Source organism: Apiospora marii, assembly GCF_038362585.1.
Source record: "Apiospora marii strain CBS 49790 chromosome Unknown utg000009l_segment0_segment0, whole genome shotgun sequence".
Taxonomy (NCBI): domain Eukaryota; kingdom Fungi; phylum Ascomycota; class Sordariomycetes; order Amphisphaeriales; family Apiosporaceae; genus Apiospora; species Apiospora marii.
Window position 1 is genome coordinate 2,704,630 of NW_027117381.1, and position 25,472 is coordinate 2,730,101.

The window sequence follows — 25,472 nt, forward strand, 5'->3', positions numbered from 1 at the left end:
TACAATTTCTGATAATAATAAGACCAAGAGAGCAGATGACATGACGCTAGTCAAACATAACAATTGTTATGCTTTCTAAGCAAGCTAGGAGGTATGCAAACCAGAGGCCGACTCGGACGCTTGGTAGTAGACTGGCTGCCCCTTAAAAGATTCCACTGTCCTGAGCGATGTTCGGAAGCCCCATCCTGTCAGGGCTGCTGACGTGGCTGTAGGTTTGGTAGCACTTGCAGCTTGCAGTTGAAAGTGTGGAAGGTGAAGATATAATGGCGCCAGGATCCATTTTTAGGTTACAATGACATGGAATCTTTGCGACATGACGGGAGTTTGACTGGAGGAGCAAAGTCGGTCTTTCTATAATCCGAAGGTCGGCCTGCGATCGGACAAGTCGGACTTACGTCCCGCTAAGTACCGGGGTACCTCGAGACGCATTGAGAGTCGCGCATTCTAGACTCGCAGTGGCGTGAGGCAGGAGCACTGGGCATGTATCGAAATGCTACGGAACAGGTACAGAAGGTACCTGCCTCCTGGCTACCTGTCATCCCGTGGGTGGAATTAGCCGAGCGTACCTACGTGTAGTACCTACCCTGGAAGGAGCCAAGCGAAAGATGCCCGCCCATTTTATCAATCACCCTCAACAAGCTTCTCGATTCTTTCCCATTCCTATTAGTAGTACATCTTTAATTCCGACCCTCCCCATACCCAGTTCTATCACACCTTCACATACATACTCAACCTGTACTACCAATATTTTCCAGATTTTTAATCCCACCCTTCGTTCAACCCAGCTTAGTACGAGCAGCCAGTCCCTCCTTTTTGTGCAATCCGACCACATCCACCGCGCTCTCGACTATGAGCGCATCATCCCACGTTGCCCGCCGGGCAGTGGCCCGCAATGCCTTCACCCGCACAGCCATACGACCTGGTGTCGGCCTGGCATCTCCCCCTTGGACACTACTCTCGCAATTCGCCCGCAAACACATATGCGCTTGCACTACTGATCCGCAATGTTTCTACCGACCGACACACCACGGGACCCCCCGGCGCCCCGCCGCCAGGATTCAATGTAGAGGAGGCTAAGAAGCCGCTTCCCAAGGACGGATCCAAACCCGCTACGACGTCAGCCGCGGAAGCCAAGAAGGATGGCTCCATCACAGCGCCTGCCCACGGCGAGTCTTCTGCCGAGGCCAAGACGTTGACTGAGCTTTCGGCGAAGAAGGAAGTCGAGGCTAAGGGGAAGGAGGAGAAGCAGGGTAAGAAGTTGACCCTGGGCCAGAGGATTAGACACGAGATTCAACATTACTGGGACGGCACGAAGCTGCTAGCAACCGAAGTCAGAATCAGCTCAAGGTTGGCCATGAAGATGGCTGGCGGCTACGAGTTGACACGGAGAGAAAACCGCCAACTCCAGCGAACCGTTCAAGACTTGGGCCGCTTAGTCCCCTTCTCGGTCTTCCTCATCGTGCCTTTCGCCGAGGCTCTCCTTCCCATCGCTCTGAAGATCTTCCCCAACCTGCTTCCCAGCACATACGAGGGGCAGAATACCAAAGACAAGAAGGCTGCGACCCTGCGGGCGACACGGAAAGAGGTTAGCGGTTTCTTGCGCACTACCCTCAAGGAGACCGGCCTGCCTCTGACCGCGGCCACCGCCGCCAAGGAGGAGTTTGGTACTTTCTTCCGTAAGCTGCGCGCGACTGGCGAACAGCCCACTACTGAGGATGTCATCAAGGTCTGCAAGGTTTTCAGGGATGATCTGACCCTGGACAACCTCTCGAGGCCGCAGTTGGTGTCCATGTGCCGCTACATGAACCTGAACACGTTCGGCACTGACATGATGCTGCGCTACCAAGTCCGTCACCGCATGCGACAAATCAAGCGGGACGACAAGGCCATCAGCTACGAGGGCATCGACAGCCTGAATGTTGCGGAGCTCCAGATGGCCTGCGCCAGCCGAGGCATCAAGACACACGGCGTCTCCCCCGCTAGGTTAAGAGAGGACCTGCAGTCGTGGCTTGACCTGCGCCTGAAGCATGGCGTCCCGTCTACGCTCCTGGTCCTTAGCAACGCCTACCACTACGGCCAGAGCGCGCAGTCCACCGGTTTCGACGCCCAGATCGAGGCCCTCACTGGTGTGCTGTCCTCTATCCCTGAGGAGCTGTTCCACGAGATCGAACTCGAGGTGCACAACGCCGAGGGTGCTGCCACCAACCGCCAGCGTCTTGAGGTTCTCAAGGAGCAACAAGAGCTGATTGATGAGGAGAACGAGCAAAACCAGGAGAACCAGGAGACCGGTCTGGCGACACCCAGAGACGTGGAGGATATTGATGAGAAGGAGGAGCGCCAAGCATCGGCTGATCAGGCCGGTGTGGAAAAGTCCCAAGTTAGCGAAGCCGTGCAAGCTGAGGCTGACGGCGTGGCTGAGAAGAAGCTTGAGGCGAAGAAGTCCGACAACTAAGCGGACCGGCCTTAGCGATATGACCTTTGTATTCTTAGGATACTGCATCCCGCTCTTTCCTTTTGTTTACTGTGTTACTACTACACTACAGCGGAATCCAGAGAACCCAGGGTTCGTGTGTCCATGGCGAGAAGATGGGGGACTTCTCGCGGAGTTAGCGGAATTGGGCATTGTTATTATAGATTTGAAAGACACATCTCTTGCCACGATTACAGAGGATATATCAAATAGACTTAAAACCCTTGCCTCCTACATTACTTACGCTTTTTTGCCAGTGGGAACAAGCTCGGAAATGGTTTGCTTGCATGACTTCAGTCTATGGGACAGAGAGGATAGCCAGGTGTGGGAAAATTCGGCTGGCACAGATGGCGTACAACGCTCTAGCTGCATTCGAGGCACACGAGATTCACACCGAGCGATTGATTCCAATAGAGCTATGGCAATGTATTGTTGTGCTTGGAAAAGCGAATAGCAATGTGTCCAAGTAATTCCCTCGACCAGACAGGTTAGCTGACTAACCTAAGCTCATGTCCACCGTTGTCCAGCCCCCAGACCTCAAATGTGTGCAACCCTCCGGCCTTGGCCCACGACGCCAAGCCTTTGGAGCATGCCAAGACCGTTCCGTGTAAATGGATCCGGCCAGATACTAATCATAGTTTTTATTCGAACGATCATGTCCCTTCAGGCAGGTCGGCGATGTGCTTGTTTTTCCTTTCACACACGCGTAAACACACACATGGAGAGAGGGGGCAAGGGCTGAGCGAAGCGGCGTTTCGTTGCAAGTCTGCCTCCGCAAGTTGCGAGCTGCGATATGCATCGGTTGTACTCATAGTCGTATCGGAAGCGATGTGGTGGAAGTGCGTCGTGCCCGGCGACGTTGTAGCAGAGGATGGCAGGTGTGCTTGATGATATCGTCTCGACCATATTTCTTGCGCGGGTACCGCATGTGCCGCGCAACCCCCCTCTCCTCTAAAGCTGTAAGAGTTGCACGAACAAGGAATAAGCACGCCTCTCAGACAGAGAGGAAGGGCATAGCACGGTATCGAGCATGACTTGCGATAATGGCTACTAGCCGCGGCAAATTAATGCAATACCAGGTGAGAATATCATCAATGCCAAGCGCCCTCATCCCTGAGCCATATTTATTGCATATTATGGCCAAAACCAAGACTTCTGCGTCATGAACCGACCCCCGAGCAGACACGTAGTTCAGATGATAGAAGCACACCGTAGGTGTCATTCCAAAAGTCACAAGCTCATCAGTTCTGAAAGCCAACACCAACTTCGTTTCTCAAGTAGGTGAGGCCTCTGCAGCAGGTCTCCACTTGGCAATGTTGCCCATGAGATCGATCTTGGCATTCGCACACGCCCGCACCAAAGGCGCTATGCCATGGATGTGCAGCAGTTCTTGCGCCGTGCTGGGCGGGTTTAGGGCCAGCTGCCTAATGGCGGCATCCGAAATGAGTGGCGGGCCATCTGGAGAGCGTTGCTCCGGCGGGAGCTTCGAGATAACCATGCGGCTTAGGGCCGTCAACTTCTTCTCGAATATCATGGCATCTTTCGACAGGGAGGGGGTTGTGTCTGGACGTGCGCGCAAAGGAGTCGAGGCTGATGCCACTGGAGCTGCTGCCGCAGCTTTTGGCGGCGCCGCCACATTGCCCCGTTCCCCCAGTTTTCCAGGCGAAGGACGACCCGAAGCATCCTCGGCCTGATTTCTCTGAGGTGGAAGTACATCACATCGTCTGCGCTCGACATTCTCTCTTGGGGGTGACGGGATGGGCGAGCCAAATACTGACTCATCAGAGGAGGAATCTTCCCGGGCTCGCTTGTTTTCGTCGGCAGTCATGCTAGCATCCGCCATCGAAAACGACAAGCCTGTGTTCATATGTGGCGTTGGCGGTGATCCCTTGAATTCCAAACTCTGGCCTACACGCTTGACGACGTTGGCCTTGGGCGTTACAGGCTGCTTCTGTTCGGCCAATGGCACTCTCTTTTCCTTCACAAACGTTCTAATGATGTCCAGCCAGAGCTCTCCGTACTTCTCTACCTTCCGTGGTCCTGTCCCCCGGATTTTGAGCAGTTGTTGTTTCGTTGTTGGACGCCTAGCGACGAGTGTCTCGAGTTCGGCATTAGTTGCCACGCAATACGCGGGGACCTTTTCTGCCTGGGCAGTTCGTGTCCGCTGCGCCTTGAGAAGTTCGTGTAATTCTGCTTTGACGTCATCACTGAGCGCCGTTTCTTCCAACTTTGGCACCTTTGGGCTACTCTTCTTCGTGTCGGGTGGAGCAGCACCCTCCTCGGGCCCCTTTCGCTTCTCACCGCGATCTGCTGTTTTCTCATGAGATGCGCCGGCCTTTTCGTCTCGCTTCTCAATGGGTATGCCTTTGGCTTTACGAAAGAAATCTGGTGCGGTGTAAATGCCAGCACCGGGCCGTTCGGGCCGTAACCACACGCTACGGTTGTTCATCATACCACTCAGCCGGTCTTGGACGTTGGGATATTGATCCACATGCACTGGGAGCGTCGGTACAATGGCCATGGCCAAGCGCTTGGCGTTCATACGGTGGTATAGCATGAAGCCAGCATAGGCGTCATCGGCCGCGTAGGTAAGCTGGTCCCGGTTCAAAGGTTTGCTCCAGTCACTAGTCCTCGTCTTGCCCTTCCAGAGGGGAAGCCCCAGGTGCTCTTCTACTTGCCTGGCGAGTCCAACAAGTTTGGTAGTGATCATGTCGTATTCTTCATCGCCATACTGTACCAGGTTGTGCAGGTGGCTCAGCTCGAAAGCCCCCTTGGGCTCGAGCTTGAAGAACTGGACAAGCCTTGCAAAGTCGGCATTCATGACGCCTACGCCAACTTTAGAGATTGAGGGCGACTCTAGTACGGCCCGCAAGGCAGGGGCAATGAGGTCGTCCACGGTGGTCCCCTGATGTAAGGCAATATGAAAGAGGGCGATTCTGCCTTCGCTGGCCAGCTGTATCAAAGCTACTTTGTTCTTGAGACCGGTGCGCTTGTGGGCGTCCCAGGGCCACTCCATGTCAAAGCCGACAACAGGCAGGCCCAGAAAGAACTCGGCGGCCTTCTGAGATTGCTCCTTGGTGGTGCAATAGACTAGGGCGGGTTTGTGGCCTTGCGCATTGCTATACCGATAATAGTGCCACCACTGGCGCTGGAGCTGCTGCTGTTGGGGCGACCCATTGTAGCTACCGGGGGCGGCCTTGGGGATGGGGGTCTTTAGGCGATAGGACAAGGGCCAGGCAGGTTTCTCTGCGGGCGGCTTGTGGTTTGCAGGTATTGATGGCGATGTTGGGTTTGGCCCGCCCGCAGGCCCTGGTTGTGATTGGCTCGACGACATGTTTACGAGTGCCGACAATAGCCATGAACGAAGCAAGACATACTCAATCAATTGGCCAATGAAATGAAGAGTGCTATGGAAACAAAGGGTTAGTAGTAGGTTACAAGCAACAAGATCGATCTCGGTTGCGTGTTCCGGGCAAATAGGTTGAACAAGAACCCCACTCGGCTCGGGCTGATCTGGGTTCAGGCCATCTTTGAAACCCTTGTACCTTCTCCAGCGCCGGGCTTTTGCCGACTTGCTGTCAATACACTTGGTGCCCAACTTGAGACGCCCGCAGACTTATCTTCTGGGAATATATCAATATCGATACAGGACTGCTAAAAATCCCATCAATTATCTCTGTTTCCGGTCCTCATTTTTTTCCCCCGTGGCATGGTGAAATTGCATTGTGAAAGAGGGGGCTTTTCCGAGGTTTCATCAGAAATCCAGCCTTAGCATTAGCGCCCCCTGCACTCTGCCCCGTACAAGTAGATCGATACGCGCTGGGGCGGTGGGCTCAATGGAACCCTTTAGCGCGCTCACCTCCCAACGTCCTCCATCTCTTGCTCCGTCCTCATACATTAGAGCCGCCAACTTACACGTCTCTGCATGTAAGCCCAAGGCTTGCGGTCACGATGTTACTCGATCAGCTTGCTAGTTTCTCATGATTTCATAAATGTTATTCAAAATCGACTGATCGAATGCGTTATTTCTTTGGCCAACCTTGTGCCTGGCCACATTTTCATCATCAAGTAACATCGTACACAATCAGCTACTTTCTAAAGTCACACCAACCTCTCTATCCATTTCTCGTTGCTTTCCCGATCAGGAAGGGGAAAAGCTTGTAAGAAACGCAAGTGCCACTGCCGCTTGTCATGAAGGACGTCGTTGCTTCCCGGGCTGTGGGACTGGCAGGGCCGGCGCCGACTTTAGAAGTCGATGAAGGGAGCTAGAAGTGAGGCTCGATCTTTGACAGGGCCATCCTCATGAGAGCCAGTCTGCCAATTTCACCTCAACCTCCACTCATACATACATAGGCCTCTCTATCTTCGTGAAACTGACGCTGCAGACCGTCGCGTCTATAGTGTGTGTTGCGGGTCAACCGTCAACTACAGCGTGCCCTGCCGCCCATTGGCATTGAAGCTAAGAAGTCACTAGCACCGACGAAGGGGGCGGGAGGGGCTTCAGGTCTCACTAAAGCGCATGAAATTTACCTCTTGCTCCTTGCATCGGGTAGTGAGTAGTAAGACCGGTCAAACCGGGAGCCAAACATTAGCGGTGAGGTTCGGTGCCGTTTGGTTGAAATTGGATCTGCTATGTGTAACGCGAGAGAGGGTAGCGTATACATAAGTATGTATACAAGTGCAGGAGCATTTCCCTTTTGGGGGGCAGCGTTACTCATCTTAGATATTCACTCCTTTATATCTCATAACCAGTCGAGAAGATGCGTCTGTCCACTATATTATACTCTGGCCTGTTAGCAGGCGCGGCTTCTGCTGCACCACCGCCCCCGTCGCCGCCGATACCCCCTCGGGGACCCCCCGGGCCTGCAGCCCCGGGTCCTCCGGGTCCTCCAAAAGACGAGTTCCTTGACTGGAGGACATTCAAGGGCAACGGCGCCAACCTGGGCGCCTGGCTGGCCAAGGAGAAGGTACACGACGTGGAGTGGTGGAGGTCGCTCGGCGGGGTGGCCGCCGAGACGCCCGACGAGTGGACGCTGTGCGCGGCGCTGGGCGACGAGTGCAGCGCCGTCTTCGAGGCCCGCTACGCCTCCTTCCTCAACACCAGCACCGTCGACGCGCTGGCCAGCGTGGGCGTCAACGTCCTGCGTGTGCCTACCACCTACGCCGCCTGGATCGACGTGCCCGGGTCCCAGTACCACCGCGGCAACCAGCAGAAGTTCTTGAGCACCATCGCCAACTACGCCATCGAGACGTACGGTATGCACGTCATCATCGACCTGCACTCGCTGCCCGGCGGCGTCAACGGCCTCGACATCGGCGAGGCCCTGGGCCACACGTTCTGGTTCAACAACCAGACCAACCTCGACTACAGCTACGCCGTCGTCGACGCCGTCCTCGCCTTCATGAAGAACAGCGGCCACCTCAACTCCTTCACCCTCTCGCCCCTCAACGAGGCCGCCGACAACCTCGAGAAGTTCGCCATGCCCGAGGGCCTGTCCCAGGGCGCCGCCGACTGGATCCTCAAGTACATGAACGGGGTGCTGGCCAAGGTGGACGCGGTGGACCCGCGCATCCCCGTGATGCTGCAGGACAGCTTCCAGGGCGCCGCCTTCTGGGCGCCCCAGTTCGCGCCGCGGCCCAACCTGGTCATGGACGTGCACGTGTACTATTTCGCCGTGCCCGACGCCTTTGCGCGCTACCTGGCGCCCAAGATCTGCAGCCAGTCGCGCGTCGTGGCGGCGGACAAGAAGTTCCCAACCTTCATCGGCGAGTGGGCCCTCCAGGCCGCCAACAACAACTCGCTCGCCGTCGACCAGCGCCGCGCCCTCTTCGACACCCAGCGCTTCGCCTGGCAGCGCGACGCCAGCGGCGGCGCCTTCTGGAACGCCGTCTCCTACTCCGACACCCCCGTCGACGGCGAGGGCGTCCAGAAGGACTACTGGAGCTACGTTGACCTCGTCAACGCGGGCGTCATCACCAAGCAGACCCCGTCCCGTTTCTGCTAATAGAACCGAGGGTCTCCCAATCATACCAATAGAAGTAAAATAAAGCAAAACAGGCAAGACAAATAGGACAGGGGGGGAGGGTAAGGGCATAGAGGGATGTTGTACAAATTGAAGACCTATCGTGGGCCATTTCGTCCCTCACTTAACTCTAGTTCAATACACACAACAAGGACCCTGACAATACTCAGGGACCCGCATCTCCCATCTGGACATCGCCCTCGTACTCGGAGGTCATTTCTCCCTCCAATTTCAGCCGCTTTATGCCAGCACGCAAGCGGTCCTGCTCGTCTTGGGGAAGGGGCGGTCCCGTTGGCTCCGTCAAGTCGTCGTCGTCGTCTTCTCTGCCCCGTTTCTTGTTGGGCTGAGAGGAGGAGACGACACCGTCAGCCTCGCCCATCTCTTGGTCTTCCACCTCTTCGTCTGCCAGCTCCTCATCACTTTCCTCCTGGTAGTCTGTGTCGCCGGTGTTGGCCTCAAAGCCGGCCTGGTCCTCGATATCATCGTAATCTTCGGGCCCGGCATCCTCTTCCAAATCCAAATCCCTTTGTCCTCTGCTTGTGGCCTTGTACTGCGCGATGAGGAGGACATCGCGATGGTGGTGTCGCTTTAGATTATCCTATCATTCTGCCCGTCAGAATCCAAGTTGAGGGATATGGGATTAACAAATTCGCGTTTTACTAACCTCGAAAGCGTCAATTGATGTGACAAACTCGGACTCTTCGTTGAGAATGGGGTCTGATACAAGGAACTCCCGTCGCGCTTGCATCAAGTACACCACAAACTCCAAGACGACCTTACTCGGTATATACCTGGCCCAGGGTTGATATCCATCCACAATGCGTTCCCAAAATTTGTCAGCGGTCTGGGAGCCGGCATCCTCATGCGAAATCTGAGCAGCGCCATCATAAAACAGCCCCGGGAGCTTTTCGAGGATGTGATGGCGTTGAACACGTTGATCATCACCACGCAAGGCCCTTGCGAAATAGGACATTGCAACATTGCCAAGAAGGCTCTGAGCGGTGGGCGAGTCGAGGCACATGCCTTGCTTGGGCAAATTTTTCTTCAAGTCGTCGGCTTCTTGTGACCACTTGTGTCCGTATCGTCCTTTTCTGGTCATGGTGCTGAGACTTGAATGCTTGGCGGGAGGATGCGAATCGGATGATTGTAGTCTGAAGCACTTCGTCCAGGGAGGATATGTACAATGATCAGCGCTTTTTCCTACAGCTGGATGAGAAAATGTTGACAAGAGCACAAAGCATTTGTGGTTGGCAATCCGAAGGTACTTCAGCTGAAGAAGTATCACAAGCTGCCAAATGAGACAGTGATCTCAAGGTGTATGGTTGGTGACCGGGGAAGGGTGAGTAAAACGTGAACTTGCTTGGGAGCATGCTTTTCTTTCAAGAGCTCTTGGTAGATGATCTGCAAAGGTAAAGAAGCTGCCGCTCGAGGTTCTTTTTTCTTCTTCTTTTCCTCCCCAGCCTAGGAATAATCAAAGGCTCTCATAGTTACAGAATTGTTAAGGAGGGCTGCCAATGGCATTCGCTATAGGAGAGTATCTCCATAGGTAATGTTTTCGCAACAGTCCACTGCACGCCAACCAAGGTTTTATAGAACTTGGTCAGGTTGGTAAGAGTTTTGGCAATTGGAACTGGTGATGTAGTTGCTGCGATCCTAGAAACAGCTTCTAATAATAAAAGAATACCTTAGGGAAGAATCGCCACCAGGCTAGAACCGTGAGCTTAGCGAGATATAAAAGGCGAGAGAGACTGTATAGAAAATAACAAAAAAAAAAAAAAAAAAAAAAAAAGTTGATACAAGGCCTTCTCAGTACCTGTCATCCTGGATAGGACGATTCCCAGGAATTCTTGACAGCCATTTCAACCGTCTGACGACTGCTCACATGGTTCTAATCCTCATCTAGACATGGTACTGAGCGCCCGTAAAACCCCCTAGCTCCCCACAGGTCACCGTGCCCGGTCTCGGATTCGAACCCATATCCTCCTCGAGATTCACTTATGGTTTCTAGGCGCAGACACACTGAGCCACCAGACCGGGCCGGCTGGAAGAAACTCGATCTATTACGAGTTATAAAGGCAGGGCTGGTCGGTCAGTACCTGGGTAGGTCACCGGGCTTATTGTCCCGAGCTCATTGTTGCCTCCCCCGTCTGCCGCCCCCTCCCACTCCCCTCTGCCTGCTGCTGGGGAGCTCACTCTATTCCAATGGTACGCCATTGGCATTTTTCTCAATGATGCCGCAAGTACCTACCTCGTGATCCTCATAGTGGTGGTACAATAAAATTCAGCTGCAGAGCACAATATCACAGAAACACCTTGGACAGTGATGCTTGACAACACCACAAACACATCCCCCCAACTCAGCACATCGCCATCTGATTCAGCCAAACTACCGTTTGCCCAGATAATCCCCAAAGTGGTTGGCCATCATTTTAATATGGCTCAACTCGATCTATCGAGAACTTCGCTGCCACCAGCTGTCACAACCCGCACCTCTCGATATGTACCCAAACCACAGGCGCTTCGTACTGACTGCAACGAAGCGCTTTATCGAGGCACCGTCACACCCGACCCTTGAACATCCTTTTTTTTTATCTCATAATGCAGGTACTTCCTCGCAAGCAGGAGGGTGCTTTTGGTAACTGTAAATATCAACTTACACGAATTGAACGGCATTCTAGCAGGGCACGTATGTTCCTGCGTACCCAGGTTGCATTTGATATTAATGATGACCTGCTCACAATTGTTATCAAGGCAATACTGGCAATATCTACACCAGAGTTGCACAGGCAGCTCGTGATGCTGCTATCGTCAGTCAATTCATGTAACACCGTTCGACCCCCCAAAGCCAGGCTCATGTGCCAAACCACTCTACAAACTGCATCAACCAAGACCTGACGGTTTAGGCTAGGGCGTTTCAAAAACCTGACATGCTCAAGATGGACTCTGCAAAGTTGAAACGTTACCCTTAATGCCATCAATCAAAATACTTGTTATGTCGAAGCGTTCAGGAGGGCCCCACTCTTCCCCCTATTTTCCTAATCAAGGGCAACGGTTATTGTATGTGTGACTTCGTTTTATTTTTATTAAATCGTACCAGAATGCACATCTTCCACGTCTGCCCGCCTGCCAAAAACGCCGCGCCCCTCCCCATCACACCAAATCCAGACAGTCGAAGCTGACGCCCGCGCTCAAGAAGCCGCTCCCCCGGCTCCCCGACACGACGCTGATCGTCAGCACCTGCCACTGCGCCGGGTCCTGCACCCACGCGCTGGCCGGCACGTCGTACGTCAGCATCGCGTTGTTGCCGCGGTACGTGCCGACCGTGAGGCTGCGGGTGCCGGCCTGCGCGGTCGCGGGCGGAACGCGGCTCTCCCAGCCGTTGACGCGCACGCGCGGCCGGCCCCCGATGTAGGCCTCGGTGATGCCGATGCGCAGCTGGTGGCCGGCGGCGATCTGCTCGGCGCTGAGCTTGAAGTACACGACGTGGTCGTTGTTGACGTCGACCCACATGTAGCCCGGGAAGATGGACGCCGTCGACGTGCCCACGATGTAGTTGGACGCGTCCCAGGGTGCCAGCCGCGAATCGGCCGGGTGCATGTACGTCGGCTTCATGGGCGTGTCCGCGAAGTTGAGGAAGCCCTTGGGCGTGCCGTCCCACTCGCCGATGCGCCAGAGGGCCGGCACGTCGGCCGGGTCCGCGCAGGTGATGGTGTGGACGGCGGCGCCCCGGCCCGCCTCGACGGCCACGGAGCTCGTGTGCACCTCGAGCTCCGACTTGTACACGGTGAGGGTGTAGGTGCCCGGCAGCACGCCCGTGATGCTCCAGGCGCCGTTGCTGCCGGCCGTGGCCCAGTACTGCGCGTCGGCGTTGGACAGGCCGACGACGTAGGCGTGGCCCTTCTTCATGTTGGCGAGGCCGATGCCCGTGACGTGGCCCCGGCCCGACTGCGGCACCCAGCCCTCGATGCCCAGGTTGTCGAACCAGCCCCAGTCCGCGCGGCGGGCGAACAGGTTGGGGCTCGGCGGCTCCCCGTTGGTAAAGGCGAGCACGGTCGGGCCCTGCAGGCCGAAACGCTCCGGGTCCGTGTGGCCCATGTTGTAGTGGTAGATCTCGTACAGGTCCTCGCCCGTGAAGCTGCCGCGGCGCACGAGCGAGCGGAAGAACGGACCGCCCGAGGCCTTCTCGTGGTTACTGCGGACCATCCACATGCCCGCGTTGCCGTTGGACTTGCCCACGTAGTCATCTGTTTGGTTGGGATGCCATGTTAGTACAAATAGATAGATATATAGCAGGTATGTTTGGAGCGCAGCCGCCACTTACAGTCGATAGTCCGACCATAGGTGTTGCCGGCATAGTGCTTGCTTTCAGTGAAGCCGCGGGAGTCCTTCATGACGTCCGAGGCCTCGATCCATTCACTGCCATCGTCGTAGTAGTCGGCGTCCTCGGTCGAGTGCGGGAAGATGTTGGCGGGGAAGCGGACAATGTAGCGCGAGACGGTGACCGAGGCGTCCTTCTTGTTGGTGAAGATGTAGACGTTGTTGTTCTTGTAGCGGAAGACCAGGTAGTGCTTCAGTGTGCCGTGCATCACGCTGACCTTGATGACGGGGTTCATCTGCTCAATCGTCACCGTGCTCGGGCCGAGCCCGATTTCCACCTGTGTGTTCTTGCCGCCGTATCCTTGGTCTAGTAGTAGTAGTAGTATAGCGAGTTAGTACGTAGCCACTGCCATTCCCAGGGACTCTCTCTTTCTGTTACTCACACTCGACTCCCTTGAACTGCATCGACACAATGTCTCCGCAACACTTGCTGACCTTGATGACCAGGTCCGCGCCGCTATCGATCACATAGTTGTTCCCATCGTCTGACCAGCCAAAGCCAGCGAGGACCGCGGCCGGCCACACGAGAAGAGAGTAGAACAAAGCGAGGAGAAGCATGTTGGTGACGATTATTCCGAATTAGTCCCGATTAGTGACGCTCACATAGAGGAGGCATGAGCATCAACAGAAACTCGTCAGGCTCGGGAGGATGTTCGAAGGTTTTATATCCATGTCTACAACTACACACGGAGCATCACCACTGGCACCGATAAGCGGCTCCATCACAACGGTCCTGCTGCTGTAACCGCCCAGTCGATTACTCTGCCGACATGCAATTCGGCCTTTCTATAGATCAAAGGGGAATCGCAGGTCCCCATCGAGTGGCACGGGCACCCAGGTTTCATCACATGTCGATTTATTCTTGGTAACCAATAGCATCAGTCAGATGTGAAAGCGACGATGGGGTCGCACCGCCCAACTGTCTACCGTTCGTGATCGACTCCTGGGTGCATTCGGCAACGCTAGCTAGGCATGGTTAGACTCCGCTATTCGTCTCTCCACCCGGAGGCAGAGCCGACCTAGATCCAAGGCCGTTCACAGGGGTTGCCGTATCAGAGTCGGATTCTCTAATCTCTACGTCGGATGATGCGGAATGTTAGGAAGAACTCTCATTGATGTATGCCGGTTGAAATACGTCACAGTAGAAAAGATAAGAAAAATTGGTGCATGGCGCCGAGATCCAATTGTGGTGAAGACACGGGTACAAGTTGATTCAGGGGGTTTCAGCACGAGGTCCTGAAAAGAGATCTATCTATGTATCCATATCGGATTATTAGTCTGGCACTGCATATCAACTCTCCGTATTTTTGGCCATTGCCAGCTGTCAAAGGGAATATCCATGACTCCTAAACAACATCAAGGCGAAGGCTCAGCAATGTTGTCGGGTATTAACAGGTATGATCCGAGATGGGACCGTTAAAGCGTAATCTACGAACAAGACCCACAGGTGGGACTCGCTCCCACCTTGAGCCTCAAATAGTTCAGCTTATTTCAGCTCACCCAGAGTTCATAGCTAGCATCACTATACTAGCCGTCATTCAAGTCAAGTTCAAGCTCGATAAATGCTAATGGGCCAAGGTCTTTGATCCCCTATGATTCGAACACTAGGTGGTGTGTATGTATTATGCGCGTGTTGTTGTAACCCAGAAAACAGGACTGCACACGCCAGCCTACCCATCAATAGGGCATCTGTACTCTCTCTCGCGCCCATACTCGTCCACCGAGCGAACATGGTGATCCCCTTGTTGCGCCTGAAGAGAATCCAAGCAGCTCTGGTGGTAGATGTGTCTGCATGCCAGTACCACGAGCGCACCTAGCGGCTGCTGCCCGTTACTTTGCCGTTGCGCATCGGCCCCATGAGTATTACCCTGCGCGTCTTCCTCCTCCCCGGAGGCCTTGGCTTGTCCCTCGCTGCTACCCCCAGCCTGGGCGCTGTTTCCCTTGCCCTTATCTCCCCTGGTTTCTTCCGCGGAGGACTCGGCCTTGCCCTTGCCCCTTGCCGTTGCTGCCCCGTTGCCAGCTTTATCAGCTTTCCTTTCTTCTCTTCTGCGGTCCTCAATCGCCTGCCGTTCTTCCCAGGCTTCGAACACATTGCCCTGGACACCAGGTCCCCATAACCTGCGACCGCAGGCCTCACAAATAGACCCCTTAGGTCGCCAACCTTTCTGTCTCAACTGTACAGCTTGCTGTACGTTAACAAATAGCTGCTGTTCTAACAGCCGATTCGATAACTGAAGAATCGACTCTTCGTAGGCGTAAGCAGAGAAGATGGATGTCAGCACAGCTCGGAGGTCTGCCAGGTTTGGCGACGTTGCCGCGGCCTTGGTTAGGAACGCTCGCAGAATACGGAGGAAAGTCAGTGAGCTGCCAGAAGAAGACAAAAGTCTGCTAGGGTTTGGCGAAGTTGCAGCCGGAGAAGAAGTCGCCGTGAGGAGAGCCGTGAAGGTGTGCTGGACCAGCGATCGAAGGAGCGTCAGCAGCGCCTCTGTGTCCAGAGTTTGGCAACCCGCAGATTCGGCCTTGGGGGAGTTATGGGCGTTCTTCGTCGGTTCGATAGCCGTCGATAGCCTACGCGTAATCTGGACCGTGGTATCAATCAGGTTCAACCAGAGGAGTTCCTCAGGGCTTAGCTCGCTCGAAGCGGGCGAGCTTTGCCGGCGTTGCAACGAATTCAGCTTCTTCGCCGTCTTCATCTGACCTTGGCATAGCCAGATACCGACATACGTATACTTCTGAAGACCCTTCAGGAGGTCTTCGGCGGCTTCTTGCGAGTCCATCGCCTCCGCATGGGTAAGCCCTGCAAGAAGCCCCTGCAAGGCGGATTCCAATGTGGTTAGATGCTTGGTCAACCGTTGCATAGCATCCTGCACATGGCCCTCTCTCGCCATGAGGATGACAGCAGCGTCAATAACACCAGTGTCTTCCATTGTGGGCAGTAGTTTGTCAAGTCGAAGATTTGTGCTCTGAACAAGGCCAACATAGTCTGATACGTGGGAAGCATTATACCGACACATGAGTCGCACATACTGCTCAATGAACTCGCGGTTGAGTGTACTCTTCTGGTCGTTTGGTGATTCATTCGGTTCCAGTAATGCCCTCAGGTACTCGTATTGGAGATCAGAGCCTTCCGGCAGCGAGTCAACAGTATGCTGATGCAGTTCGGGAGCGTAGTTATCAAGGCTGCATGCTGCTTTGACTGGATCAAGACTGACCATGTCGCTCGAGTGTTGTTTGAGGACTTCGTGGATATCATGGGTTTGCTTTTTGGTGAGCCCAGCATGTGGCCTAAGGCACTCGGCGATGCATTCAAAGACCTCGCCTTGCCCCTCGGGATCTTCGAAATAGGTTTCGAGCAGCTTGCCATACTGTTTCTCGCTTTTGTAGATGCGCTTTAATATCCGATAGAAGCCTGCCTGCTTGAATAATGGCATCAAAGGCGAAAGCTCTGGTGGATGGTAGATGGAGAGCAGATATTCTGCGCTGAGTTGGGCATCATCTGCCAAATCTCGCCCGGGATAATTGCATAGGCCAGCCACGACTCTGTTCAGGGTAGAACCAGGGAGAAGCAGATACTGAGGGAACTTGGGTAGGTTGCGCGCGATGAACATGTCCAGGTAAATGGTATCCTCCGGGGCGAAATCAGCAGGATTCATGAGCTCCAGCAGGATAGACACGACATATTGTCTGTCAACCGTCAGCCCAAATATTTGTTCTTCGGGTAGATCCAACCCCGTGCTCCCGTTCAACTGCTTCTCTTGCGCATCGTTCAGGAAAGAGTCCTCAAACGCTTCATTTAGCGCACTCAGAAAGCTTGGGGCGTCAAACTTGAGTATTAATCTCAAGTATGGAAAGGAGGGCTCCTCGTTGCCAGATGGTCTCGTCAGAAAGAACTTCTTGCTGCCTTTGGGCCACTCGATGGTCTTTCCAGAGAAGAGAAACCAGTATAGCTCAGCCTTTGCCTGCGACGCCTGTGTGTCACCCATCCTCTCGCTAGTCGGGTACACCCGTCCCGTTAGGGTGTATGAAAGATAGGGGAACATCTTCAGCGCATTGACACTGAATATCTCGTCGTTCATGAAGTTATCAGAAGACGCATAGTCTCCGTTCTGCATGAGTGGGACCAAAAGAGCAAGTAGATCGATGAGCGGCGTGATGTAATCGCTCAAAGCCTGATTCCACACGTAGATTAGGGCATCGTACAGGCTGTGCTGTTTACAAAGCAGGGTAATCTGGTCTATATCGAGCGTTGCCGTATCCATGTGCACGATCATCTCTTCGAGGCGGCTCTCCCAGCCCTTGCTCACATAGTGGGTGACCATGGCTTTGACAGCGGCAGGAGGCACGGTTGTAATGGTCTTTTCAAGGATGTAGGGTTCCAGTGTCTCGAGAAAGATGCCTTCCACGTCGGCGTCCTCATACCATTCGTACATCTCGTCAAAAAGGAACTCGCGATCGCCAACGCTCTGACAAGCGACAAAGCATGTCTCGGCAAGCTCTTGGAGGTGCTGGTCGCTGATCGTGGCCTTGTTCTTCTGCCTTTGGCCAAAAGCGTACTTCAGAGATGCGCTCATGATTTCCAATAGCTTGTCACGCACCATTTGGTGCCGTAAAGTTGTGTCTTCTGGCAAACCTATCGTTAATTTATTGGCATCGCCGGTGAAGTAAGATGTTGCCAACTGTATCGCGACCACATAATCGCGATTCTCCATCAACGCGATTAGCCGGTCTGCCCAGTTGGACAAGGCCCCGATCGATACTTCATTGAAGCCTAAGAGGAATATACGCCCCTTGTAGGTCTTGAAACTCATGAAGAAGGCATCAGCTACGACGCCATGCATTGAAGTATCTTCTTCATCCAGCTGCTCTACCAAGACATGAAGTTGCTTGGAGAAGAGATCCGCATGATAGATAAACTTCTGGACCATATCAAACCCTTCCGTGACTCGCATGGTTCGATCTTCTATCACGATAAGCCGTTGCGTAATTGTCAAAACAGCGAGAACAGAGCGGCTGAGCCACTGCACGGCGACTATAGATTCTTCGCACTTCCAACGGCTCCGCGCTTTGAATTTGAGGTTTGGTGCCTTGTCTTTGTCCTCGGAGGGAATCTCATCCACATCCAGGACAGTCAGAACATTGGACCAACAATAGACAAGTTTGACTTTGGACATGGTGCTGCCTGTATTGGGGTCGGGAACCTTCAGTTTCACCGCAGGAAACCATGCTAAGCATCCGCTCATCGCGCTATGATGAGCTACATCCTTCGGCCTAGCAGACTTGTGCTGAGTCTGGGCTATCGGGGTAGTAGAAACGATGACCAGCAGATAAGGAGTCAGCATTGCTGTTAGACCCAAGGAGTCTGCTGCCGTTTCCGTATTTCCAAGTGGCAGCGAGGAGAACGCAAGGACTGTGCTGGGCTTCAGGGGTTTCCCGGGGGGTAATGGAGCATTGGGATAGCGCCCAAGGATCCTGACTGTCTTAACCGTTCGGCCTAGTGCTCCGGTGCCCCTGGTCGCTAGGTGAGAGAATGCCATGCCCTTGTCGTCAGCAGACACTAAGGCTGTATGCCGCGTGCCGAGGAAACCAATGTGTGTGATTGCTACATTTGGTACATGCCCATCGGCTGTCCGATTGTCCGCTTGGGATGGCTCAAGATGCGGGATAGTGAGAAACGGCCTAGATGCTCGGCTAGTATCCCATGTGAAGATGTTGCCATTGGCATGGCCGCCAGCAATCGTTGTGTGGTCTGCTGAAATTGCTATGGCCGTTATGGAGCCGGACTCGACAGCTATCTATCGTCAGCAGAGACAAAATCACTCGTAAGACGCGGTTAAACTCACCTTTGGTACCAGGGCCTATAATCATCTTCAAGTTTTGGTTATAATCAAACACCAGGATTATTCCCTTGGTGGTCCCCAGGACTATATGGGCCGAGACAGCAAGACATGTCGGCGACCCAAAGTTCCGCTTGCCGGCTTCGGAAAATGCCTGTCCATTGAGTTTCTTCAGTCTTGTCCAGCGTACGACCTCCCATGGCGGAGACGGGGTTTCGGTTTCGCCAGGGTCGAGGGCGAGCTGGCTGGTTACGGACACGGTCCTACTGTGTCCAGTGAGATATGCGGGAGAGGACGGTCGCGGGCTCAGGTTCGAAGGCGACGCAATTCGCGACTGAAATCTACGATCGAAAGGCCTGAACGAAGGCGAGGGGCTACTCAAGCCGGGTCGCGAAGCTACCGAGGGCAGGATGCTGCTGCTAGGGGAAGAAGACAAGACGGAGCCCTGAAGTATATGTCAGCACACGCACTCTATATACGCAAGTAGCAAGCTTGCTTACCTGAATTGAGTGTGCGTCATCCGGCACGGAGAGCAGCGACTCGATCGGACTGCCCACCCTTTTAGGCAAGCCTTCTGCAGACCCCGACTCGGAGGTATCGTCTTGATCTCGGAGAAGGTGACGGTAGCGATTGGCCAGGGGGCCATTGTTCTCTGGCGCCGGGGCAGCGGCATCCTCTTGCCTCTCCTCCTCCAGCACCTCTGCTAGGTGGTCTTGGTCTCGGTCTCCCTTTATGGTTTCCTCATCGCTGGAAACATTGTCTCCTGGAGACAGGTCTAGCTGATCGTCGTCCATAACTCGCGGGCATCGTATGTCCTACCACTCTGCAAACTCATTGGGGGCGCATTATTGGTCTAGAGGCAGCACAGGTTCGGTTGAGATGGGATTTATTGCAAGTTTGGCTCGGGTCTGGGAGGTCGTGGAGATGCGGTTCGTTCGGCGGGTGGTGTGGGAGGACCAAGTCGCAAACACTATCAAGCAAACAACGGAGCACCGGAGCAGTCACCAATGTTGTACAATTGAGAAGCAACCTATACTCTAGGGTTTGGGGCACAAGAAGCTACACGCAATGAACGTAAGTTGCGTATGAGGTAGATTCCAAGCCGTGCGCGTCGTTGGACGATAGGCAGAAGACAAGAGCTAAGCTTAGCATCCAGGTAGCAGAGACAGCATGCGATTGGCGTTGCCTTACAACTGGTGGGTTGGCTGGGGATGCCTAGGCTGGGGGGTCTCGGCACGGGTGGTTCAGTGCTGATCCAGCCACATGTCAAGCTACATCATTGGCCAGTGCACCAATATATTTTAAGTTACAGCGACCGCCGCCAGTTGGGATGCGACAAACCGAAAGCCACCGCGAATCAATCTCCATCAACAACAACAGCAGCCCGTCATGTCTTCTATAGGACCTCAACTACCACCACACCTTGCGAAGCGAAAGCGCTCAATAGACGACAACGAAGCAGAAGCTGGATCCCCACCAGCCAAGGTCCATGCGACCGGACCACAACTACCTTCAAACCAAGATGAGATCACACTAGACGACGACGACGATTCCTCGGGAGACGATGATGCCTATGGTCCTACCATGCCCAAAGCCGCGGCAGCGCAACCAGAAAGCAGCAGAAAACCGTCCATTGGCCCTACAATGCCAGCTTCAATAGGACCGGCAATGCCGCCAACAGCGGCCTCCATAGGCCCAGCCGCACCACCGCCGAGCATCGGTCCCTCCGTCGGCCCTACCAACGCCGATGAAATAGACCTCGCAGACTCCGATGACGACGACGTCGACGACGCTCATGGCCCAGCACCACCCCCCAGCGCACCCCAACAACCCAAACGCATCCAAGGCCCCGCGCCGCCGCCGGGACCCCTCTCGGAACGCCCCCCGAACCCGCCAGAGGACTCGGACTCGGAATCAGACGACGACGACTACGGCCCCGCGCTGCCCACGTCGAGCGCGCACCAAGCGCGCCAGTCCCAAGCCGCGGCCGCCCTGCACTCGGCCCGACAGGCAGCGGGGTCAACGGCGCCGCAGCGCGACGACTGGATGCTGGCGCCGCCGACGGGCGCCGACCTGAACCACGCGCAGGACCCGACCAAGCTCAAGGCGCGCAAGTTCAACTCGGGCCCGCGGGCCAGCACGTCGGGCGGCGGCGAGATCAGCAGCATCTGGACCGAGACGCCGGAGCAGAAGCGCAAACGGCTCGAGGACGCCGTGCTGGGGCGGACGGGAGCGGGTGGCGGCGCCGGGGCCGCAGCGGCCGCCTCCTCTGGCCAATCGCAACCGCCCAAGACGCTGGAGGAGGAAGAGCGCGCAGAGCGTATCCGGAACAATATTCAGAAGGCGCGGGGGCCAAGTCTGCTGGAAGCGCATCAGCGCGGCGATGGGAAAGGCAACGCTCGCGCCATCGAGGAGGAAGAGGACGACCCGAGCAAGCGCGCTTTCGACAAAGAGAAGGACATGAAGCTCGGGGGTCGTATAGGCAACGCGCAGCGAAACGAACTGCTGAAGCGGTCTGCTAACTTCGGCGACAGATTTAGTAAGGGCAAGTACCTGTGAGTATAGTTAGGAACAGAGCCCCTATCGATCTTGACATGCGCCAGTAGCCACCACGAACGGGTAGTGAGTGAGCATGTGTCACGTGCGGTCTTTCCACAAGGAGCTGCTCGTGCACGCTTCGCACTACAAAATAGAAGTCTACAGATAGTAATCACGGCAAAAGACCAACGACGGATGCTTGTACAATCTTCAAATGTATGATTGTAAAAGATGCGCTAGATCTACTATGTTACTACCTAGAGTCGCTGAACTCCGTCCCTGCTTGACAATCGCAAGGAGAAAATGAAAGGATGCAGATCCTGAACACCGTTGCCCCTGAATTGATGCACCCGAAGCCTCGGCATCGATAAATAATAGGTATGTGGGCGACTTCCAAAATCGAGGCAAGCATCTCGCTACGATATGCGCCCACTTGCTCCCTGCCCCTTCCGCCCGTAAATGCCGCTCTGTATGCGTAACCAGAAGGGAGTTTAAATAATGCGAGTGGCGAAACGTCGGGAGGACGCCCAGCACATTGGCCGCAATAATAATAAATGCCACTCGAGATAAAACCCAATTATGCCTGCGTCATTTGGTTGGCGGCTCGTAATGGTCGTGAGTTGATATACAAGAGTAAATTCTTAAAGACTTGATACTCTGCATGATACCCCTAATTTGCGGTATTGCTGGCGGGTGCCGTCCCTGCCTCAAGTTGGGACGGGCTTGGCTGTGCATTGGTAACAGGAGCTGCCCGACCTCGTCGCAGAGGGTCAATACGGCCGCGGAGCCTGCCGAGAAGGCCCCCGTTCTCTGCAGCTGCTGGTGTCTCCGTGGTTGTAGCTTGACGCTGTGGTTGGGAGGATGTTTGCGTCGTCCCTCGCTGTCCCGACCGATCCCACATCCTTCCGAATAGGGAGGTGCTGTTATTGCTATTGGCATTGTCGTTCCCTCTCCGCGAGGCCGAGTTGCGCGGCGTTTGCCGCATTGGCCAAACCCCGAAAGTCCTTTGCGGTGCCCGAGGCAAGTTCATGCGACCGTTGTTGCGCGAAGGATCGGTACCATGAGGTGACGTCGGGTTCGCTTGATCGCCTTCAGCCGGCGCCGGTCTGGGCTTTGGTGTGTAATAATCAGCCTTGCAAAGAGGGCAGCAAGCTCTCCGGTTTGTCAACCAGGGATCAAGGCACACAGCATGGAAGGCATGACCACAAGTAAGCCCGCGAACATCGTCGTCGTCCTCCAAGGGGTCGATGCAAATAGCACACGAGTCTCCTGGCGTGCTCAACATCTCCGGGGGTAACGCAGGATTGATGTGCTCGTCATCGTCCTCATCGTCACTGGCGTGAGCTCGGTCGGGATCCTTCGTAAGAATGCTTCCAGCGGTTTGTGTCCTGGCAAGAGCGGCGCCGTCTTCTGTCGCGTTCTCGGGCTTCACTTCCTTGGCTGTCGCATCTTCCTCGCCTTCTTTTCGCGTAGCAGCACTCGTGTCAGGTCTAACCTCCGCGGCATTGTTGGTCTCTTCCTTCAGAGCCACTTCGGGTACAATGCCTTCCACGCTTCGCAGACTGCCGGCACGACTAGGCGGTGCCGAGACACCACCAGCGGTTGGAAGCCCTTCTTGTGCGCGAGCGGCAACCCAACTCTTGTACTTCATCATAGGGAACTTCTCGTTGACCTCGTCCATAGTCATGAGCTTCTTTTCCCGGCGTCGCCGATGGGGTCGTGTAGGCATGTTGTCCATGTTGATCGCTTCGCCATTCTCGTCGAGTCCTCGCAATTGACGATTTCTGGCATTATACCTGAAGCAGTACTTGACTCCAACGATGATCCTATAGAAATGGTTACATGGACGGACATATCTCCCAACGTGAGTTCCTAACGGCTTACCAGAGATTGGTGAAAACTACGCCAAACCCCAAAGCAACGAAGAAGAGCAACGGTGAGCTTGTCGCGCCGGATTGTTGGTTGTTGTTCCCGTCGCCAGTGCCTAGAGGAGAGGGAGCAGCCGATGTTGTTGACGGCTCCGGCGAAGATGAAGTCGCACTGCCGGTCGGCGTCGCGCTGCTGAAGACGCTCGTCGCGCTGGTCGGCGATGATGCTGGAGGTATGCTAGTAGGTTCAGTGACCTGCCGAATGACGGCTCTAACCACTGCATGGGCGCCCTGGGCGAGGGCTTCCTGGACGACGGCCATGATGATAGAAACAGACAGTCGTATTTGGCGTATCCAAATAAGAATTAGCTATAATTACCGGCGAGCTGATTCGAGTCCGCTGGGCCGAGGAATAAGGTGTCGCAATTCCAGTCCTTCCTATAGAGCCTCGAAAGCCATTGAATTTGGTGGTGTTTGTTGCTGCGAATCTTTTTGTTCTGGGCCAAACGAGAAAGAAAAGCGAACTCCTAAGGACCGGGTGTTTCGGACCACCAATTAGTCGATTCGGCTGGCTGCGACAACGACAGCAACAGCGACAGCGACACTGAGTGACGGTTGTTAGCTAACTATATGAAGAGTCACAGTGAAGGACAAAATGATAAAATAATGAAAATAGTCGAGAATGATGAAAGTGGTAACCAGCCCATCCGGTACAAAGGCTGGAGAAAGGTGGAGAAGAATGCAGAGTGAGGACCGGAGGGGAAGGGAACATATGATGATGACAGTCTGATTGAAGAGAGACGGGCGAAGATACATACAGAGAGGAGTTTTTGTGGACCACCGCTTGCGATGGTTGGAAAGTCGTGGGGGAGGGAGGGATGTGCAGTAGTTAAGAGAAGAAACGGACAAGAAAGGACGGGAAAGCAATGAATACCTAGGTATGCTGTGACCTGACCTGGACAACAACCGTAAGATCGACTGACTGAGGTGCTGGGATGGCTTGGGTGTCGGGTGTGCAGTAGGTGGGCGTCTGGAGCGTGAAATCGGCTTCGGACTGGACGGGGTCAGGATTACACCAGGATAACTTAGCAAGGCCAGCCTGCAGGGACAGGGATCAGGGTAGGGGCGATTTGTTTGAACGGCTGAACTGGAATTGGGGTGAGCGAAGGAGACTCCTCTGGGACTGGCTGGACGGAGGGACTGGAGGGACTGACTTGACCTGGGAACTTGGTCTTTAGTAGGCGGTCGTAGCGGAGTGACCATGACATGACATCAAATGGAATTGCGGGAGACGAGCGAACAACATAACAGCTAGCTGGATGGAATCTCTTCTTTCCCTTCCAAATTTCGAAGGAACTAATTACGTTAGCAAGCAAGCAAGCGTCCGCAGGTACTTTTCCCCCAGTGAGTAAGAAAGCGCCGGCACGCGCAAAGCAAAGTGAAGCGAAGCGAAACAAACCAGCCCGTAATGGATGATGCTAAGGTCGTCCTTCTGTGACGCCGCTTGTTGCTTACGCTCTCCGAGCCTCAGGCCTCCGGGGTGGCCCTCTGATCAGCCAGCCTATACCCGATATGCCAGATGTAGGAGAAAGAATGGGGTCGAAAAGCACAGTGGCCCCTCGAGTAAGTCCGTTTGAGGTCAATAGTTACAAATCCGGCTGTTTCCAAGCTAGGCGAACAAAAGGGCCAACTCGAGTGCATTTCGGCGGTTCCTGGTCTGACAAGAGATTTCTTAGCGACTTCTCTATCGCCTATCGAAATACACTAATAAAACCCATGGCCATCGAATGCATCTCCAACCCCCCAGTGGTTGCTACCGCAGGCGGATCTGGCTATACAACGGGCTCCGAGCACCAGCAGCTGGTTCATTTACGCTGAAACCGACTTACTCGTAGCAACGGCTTCTTGAGAATCAATATCCCGGTCGCCAAGGTCGGCCTACAACAAGGAGCGACATCATCTTTAGCTTCGACCGAGCATGCATCCGTGCTCGTTGCTTGGGTAAAATTCTAAAAGTCGCATAGTATGTACCTAACCGCCGTTGCTTACCTACCTTACCTTACCCTTCTGGATCTTACCTAATGATGTCCGCATATCTGGAAGCAACATGGTCCAGCAGGGTGACTTGATCGCCAGTTTCAGATTTCCAAGCTTGGCAACAGAAGATATGTACTACTAGAAACAGGGAGAGGGTCCTGGACTTGCGTTTCCCGGCCGAGCCCAGCGAGATGCAAACCGGGCCGGATATGGGTGGCCTCGCACAGATGCCTTGCGGTGAAATCCCCCTTGCTTTAATATACTTAAACTCTGTCGGCTTGCCAGCTGTTCCTCCCGCCGCATAACTGAGTGCGGCTTTGCCGGA

At 54.6% G+C, this 25,472-nt stretch overlaps 9 protein-coding genes across 9 annotated transcripts; 3 read left to right on the top strand and 6 right to left on the bottom strand.

Moving 5' to 3' along the window:
- Positions 1-892: 892 nt before the first annotated feature.
- PG985_012397 (LETM1-like protein-domain-containing protein) lies at positions 893-2,452 on the top strand (the record flags this gene model as incomplete). The annotated part of the gene is made up of 1 exon (XM_066832163.1): positions 893-2,452. The coding sequence occupies one exon, from the start codon at positions 893-895 to the stop codon at positions 2,450-2,452; it is 1,560 nt and encodes a 519-aa protein (XP_066680213.1).
- A 406-nt stretch (positions 2,453-2,858) lies between these two features.
- Positions 2,859-3,376, bottom strand: PG985_012398 (uncharacterized protein; the record flags this gene model as incomplete). The annotated part of the gene is made up of 3 exons (XM_066832164.1): positions 2,859-2,886; positions 2,972-3,098; positions 3,175-3,376. The coding sequence occupies 3 exons, from the start codon at positions 3,374-3,376 to the stop codon at positions 2,859-2,861; spliced, it is 357 nt and encodes a 118-aa protein (XP_066680214.1).
- Positions 3,377-3,743: 367 nt separating this feature from the next.
- Positions 3,744-5,804, bottom strand: PG985_012399 (uncharacterized protein; the record flags this gene model as incomplete). Its single annotated transcript, XM_066832165.1, has 1 exon — positions 3,744-5,804. The coding sequence occupies one exon, from the start codon at positions 5,802-5,804 to the stop codon at positions 3,744-3,746; it is 2,061 nt and encodes a 686-aa protein (XP_066680215.1).
- A 1,426-nt stretch (positions 5,805-7,230) lies between these two features.
- Positions 7,231-8,475, top strand: PG985_012400 (glycoside hydrolase; the record flags this gene model as incomplete). Its single annotated transcript, XM_066832166.1, has 1 exon — positions 7,231-8,475. One exon carries the CDS (start codon positions 7,231-7,233, stop codon positions 8,473-8,475), a length of 1,245 nt encoding a protein of 414 aa, XP_066680216.1.
- A 184-nt stretch (positions 8,476-8,659) lies between these two features.
- On the bottom strand, positions 8,660-9,592 carry PG985_012401 (uncharacterized protein; the record flags this gene model as incomplete). The annotated part of the gene is made up of 2 exons (XM_066832167.1): positions 8,660-9,091; positions 9,158-9,592. The coding sequence occupies 2 exons, from the start codon at positions 9,590-9,592 to the stop codon at positions 8,660-8,662; spliced, it is 867 nt and encodes a 288-aa protein (XP_066680217.1).
- A 2,051-nt stretch (positions 9,593-11,643) lies between these two features.
- On the bottom strand, positions 11,644-13,428 carry PG985_012402 (uncharacterized protein; the record flags this gene model as incomplete). Its single annotated transcript, XM_066832168.1, has 3 exons — positions 11,644-12,737; positions 12,815-13,177; positions 13,254-13,428. 3 exons carry the CDS (start codon positions 13,426-13,428, stop codon positions 11,644-11,646), a joined length of 1,632 nt encoding a protein of 543 aa, XP_066680218.1.
- Positions 13,429-14,540: 1,112 nt separating this feature from the next.
- Positions 14,541-19,498, bottom strand: PG985_012403 (vacuolar protein sorting-associated protein 9a; the record flags this gene model as incomplete). The annotated part of the gene is made up of 3 exons (XM_066832169.1): positions 14,541-18,658; positions 18,711-19,149; positions 19,205-19,498. The coding sequence occupies 3 exons, from the start codon at positions 19,496-19,498 to the stop codon at positions 14,541-14,543; spliced, it is 4,851 nt and encodes a 1,616-aa protein (XP_066680219.1).
- A 595-nt stretch (positions 19,499-20,093) lies between these two features.
- Positions 20,094-21,263, top strand: PG985_012404 (uncharacterized protein; the record flags this gene model as incomplete). Its single annotated transcript, XM_066832170.1, has 1 exon — positions 20,094-21,263. The coding sequence occupies one exon, from the start codon at positions 20,094-20,096 to the stop codon at positions 21,261-21,263; it is 1,170 nt and encodes a 389-aa protein (XP_066680220.1).
- A 649-nt stretch (positions 21,264-21,912) lies between these two features.
- On the bottom strand, positions 21,913-23,431 carry PG985_012405 (uncharacterized protein; the record flags this gene model as incomplete). Its single annotated transcript, XM_066832171.1, has 2 exons — positions 21,913-23,068; positions 23,127-23,431. The coding sequence occupies 2 exons, from the start codon at positions 23,429-23,431 to the stop codon at positions 21,913-21,915; spliced, it is 1,461 nt and encodes a 486-aa protein (XP_066680221.1).
- Positions 23,432-25,472: the final 2,041 nt, after the last annotated feature.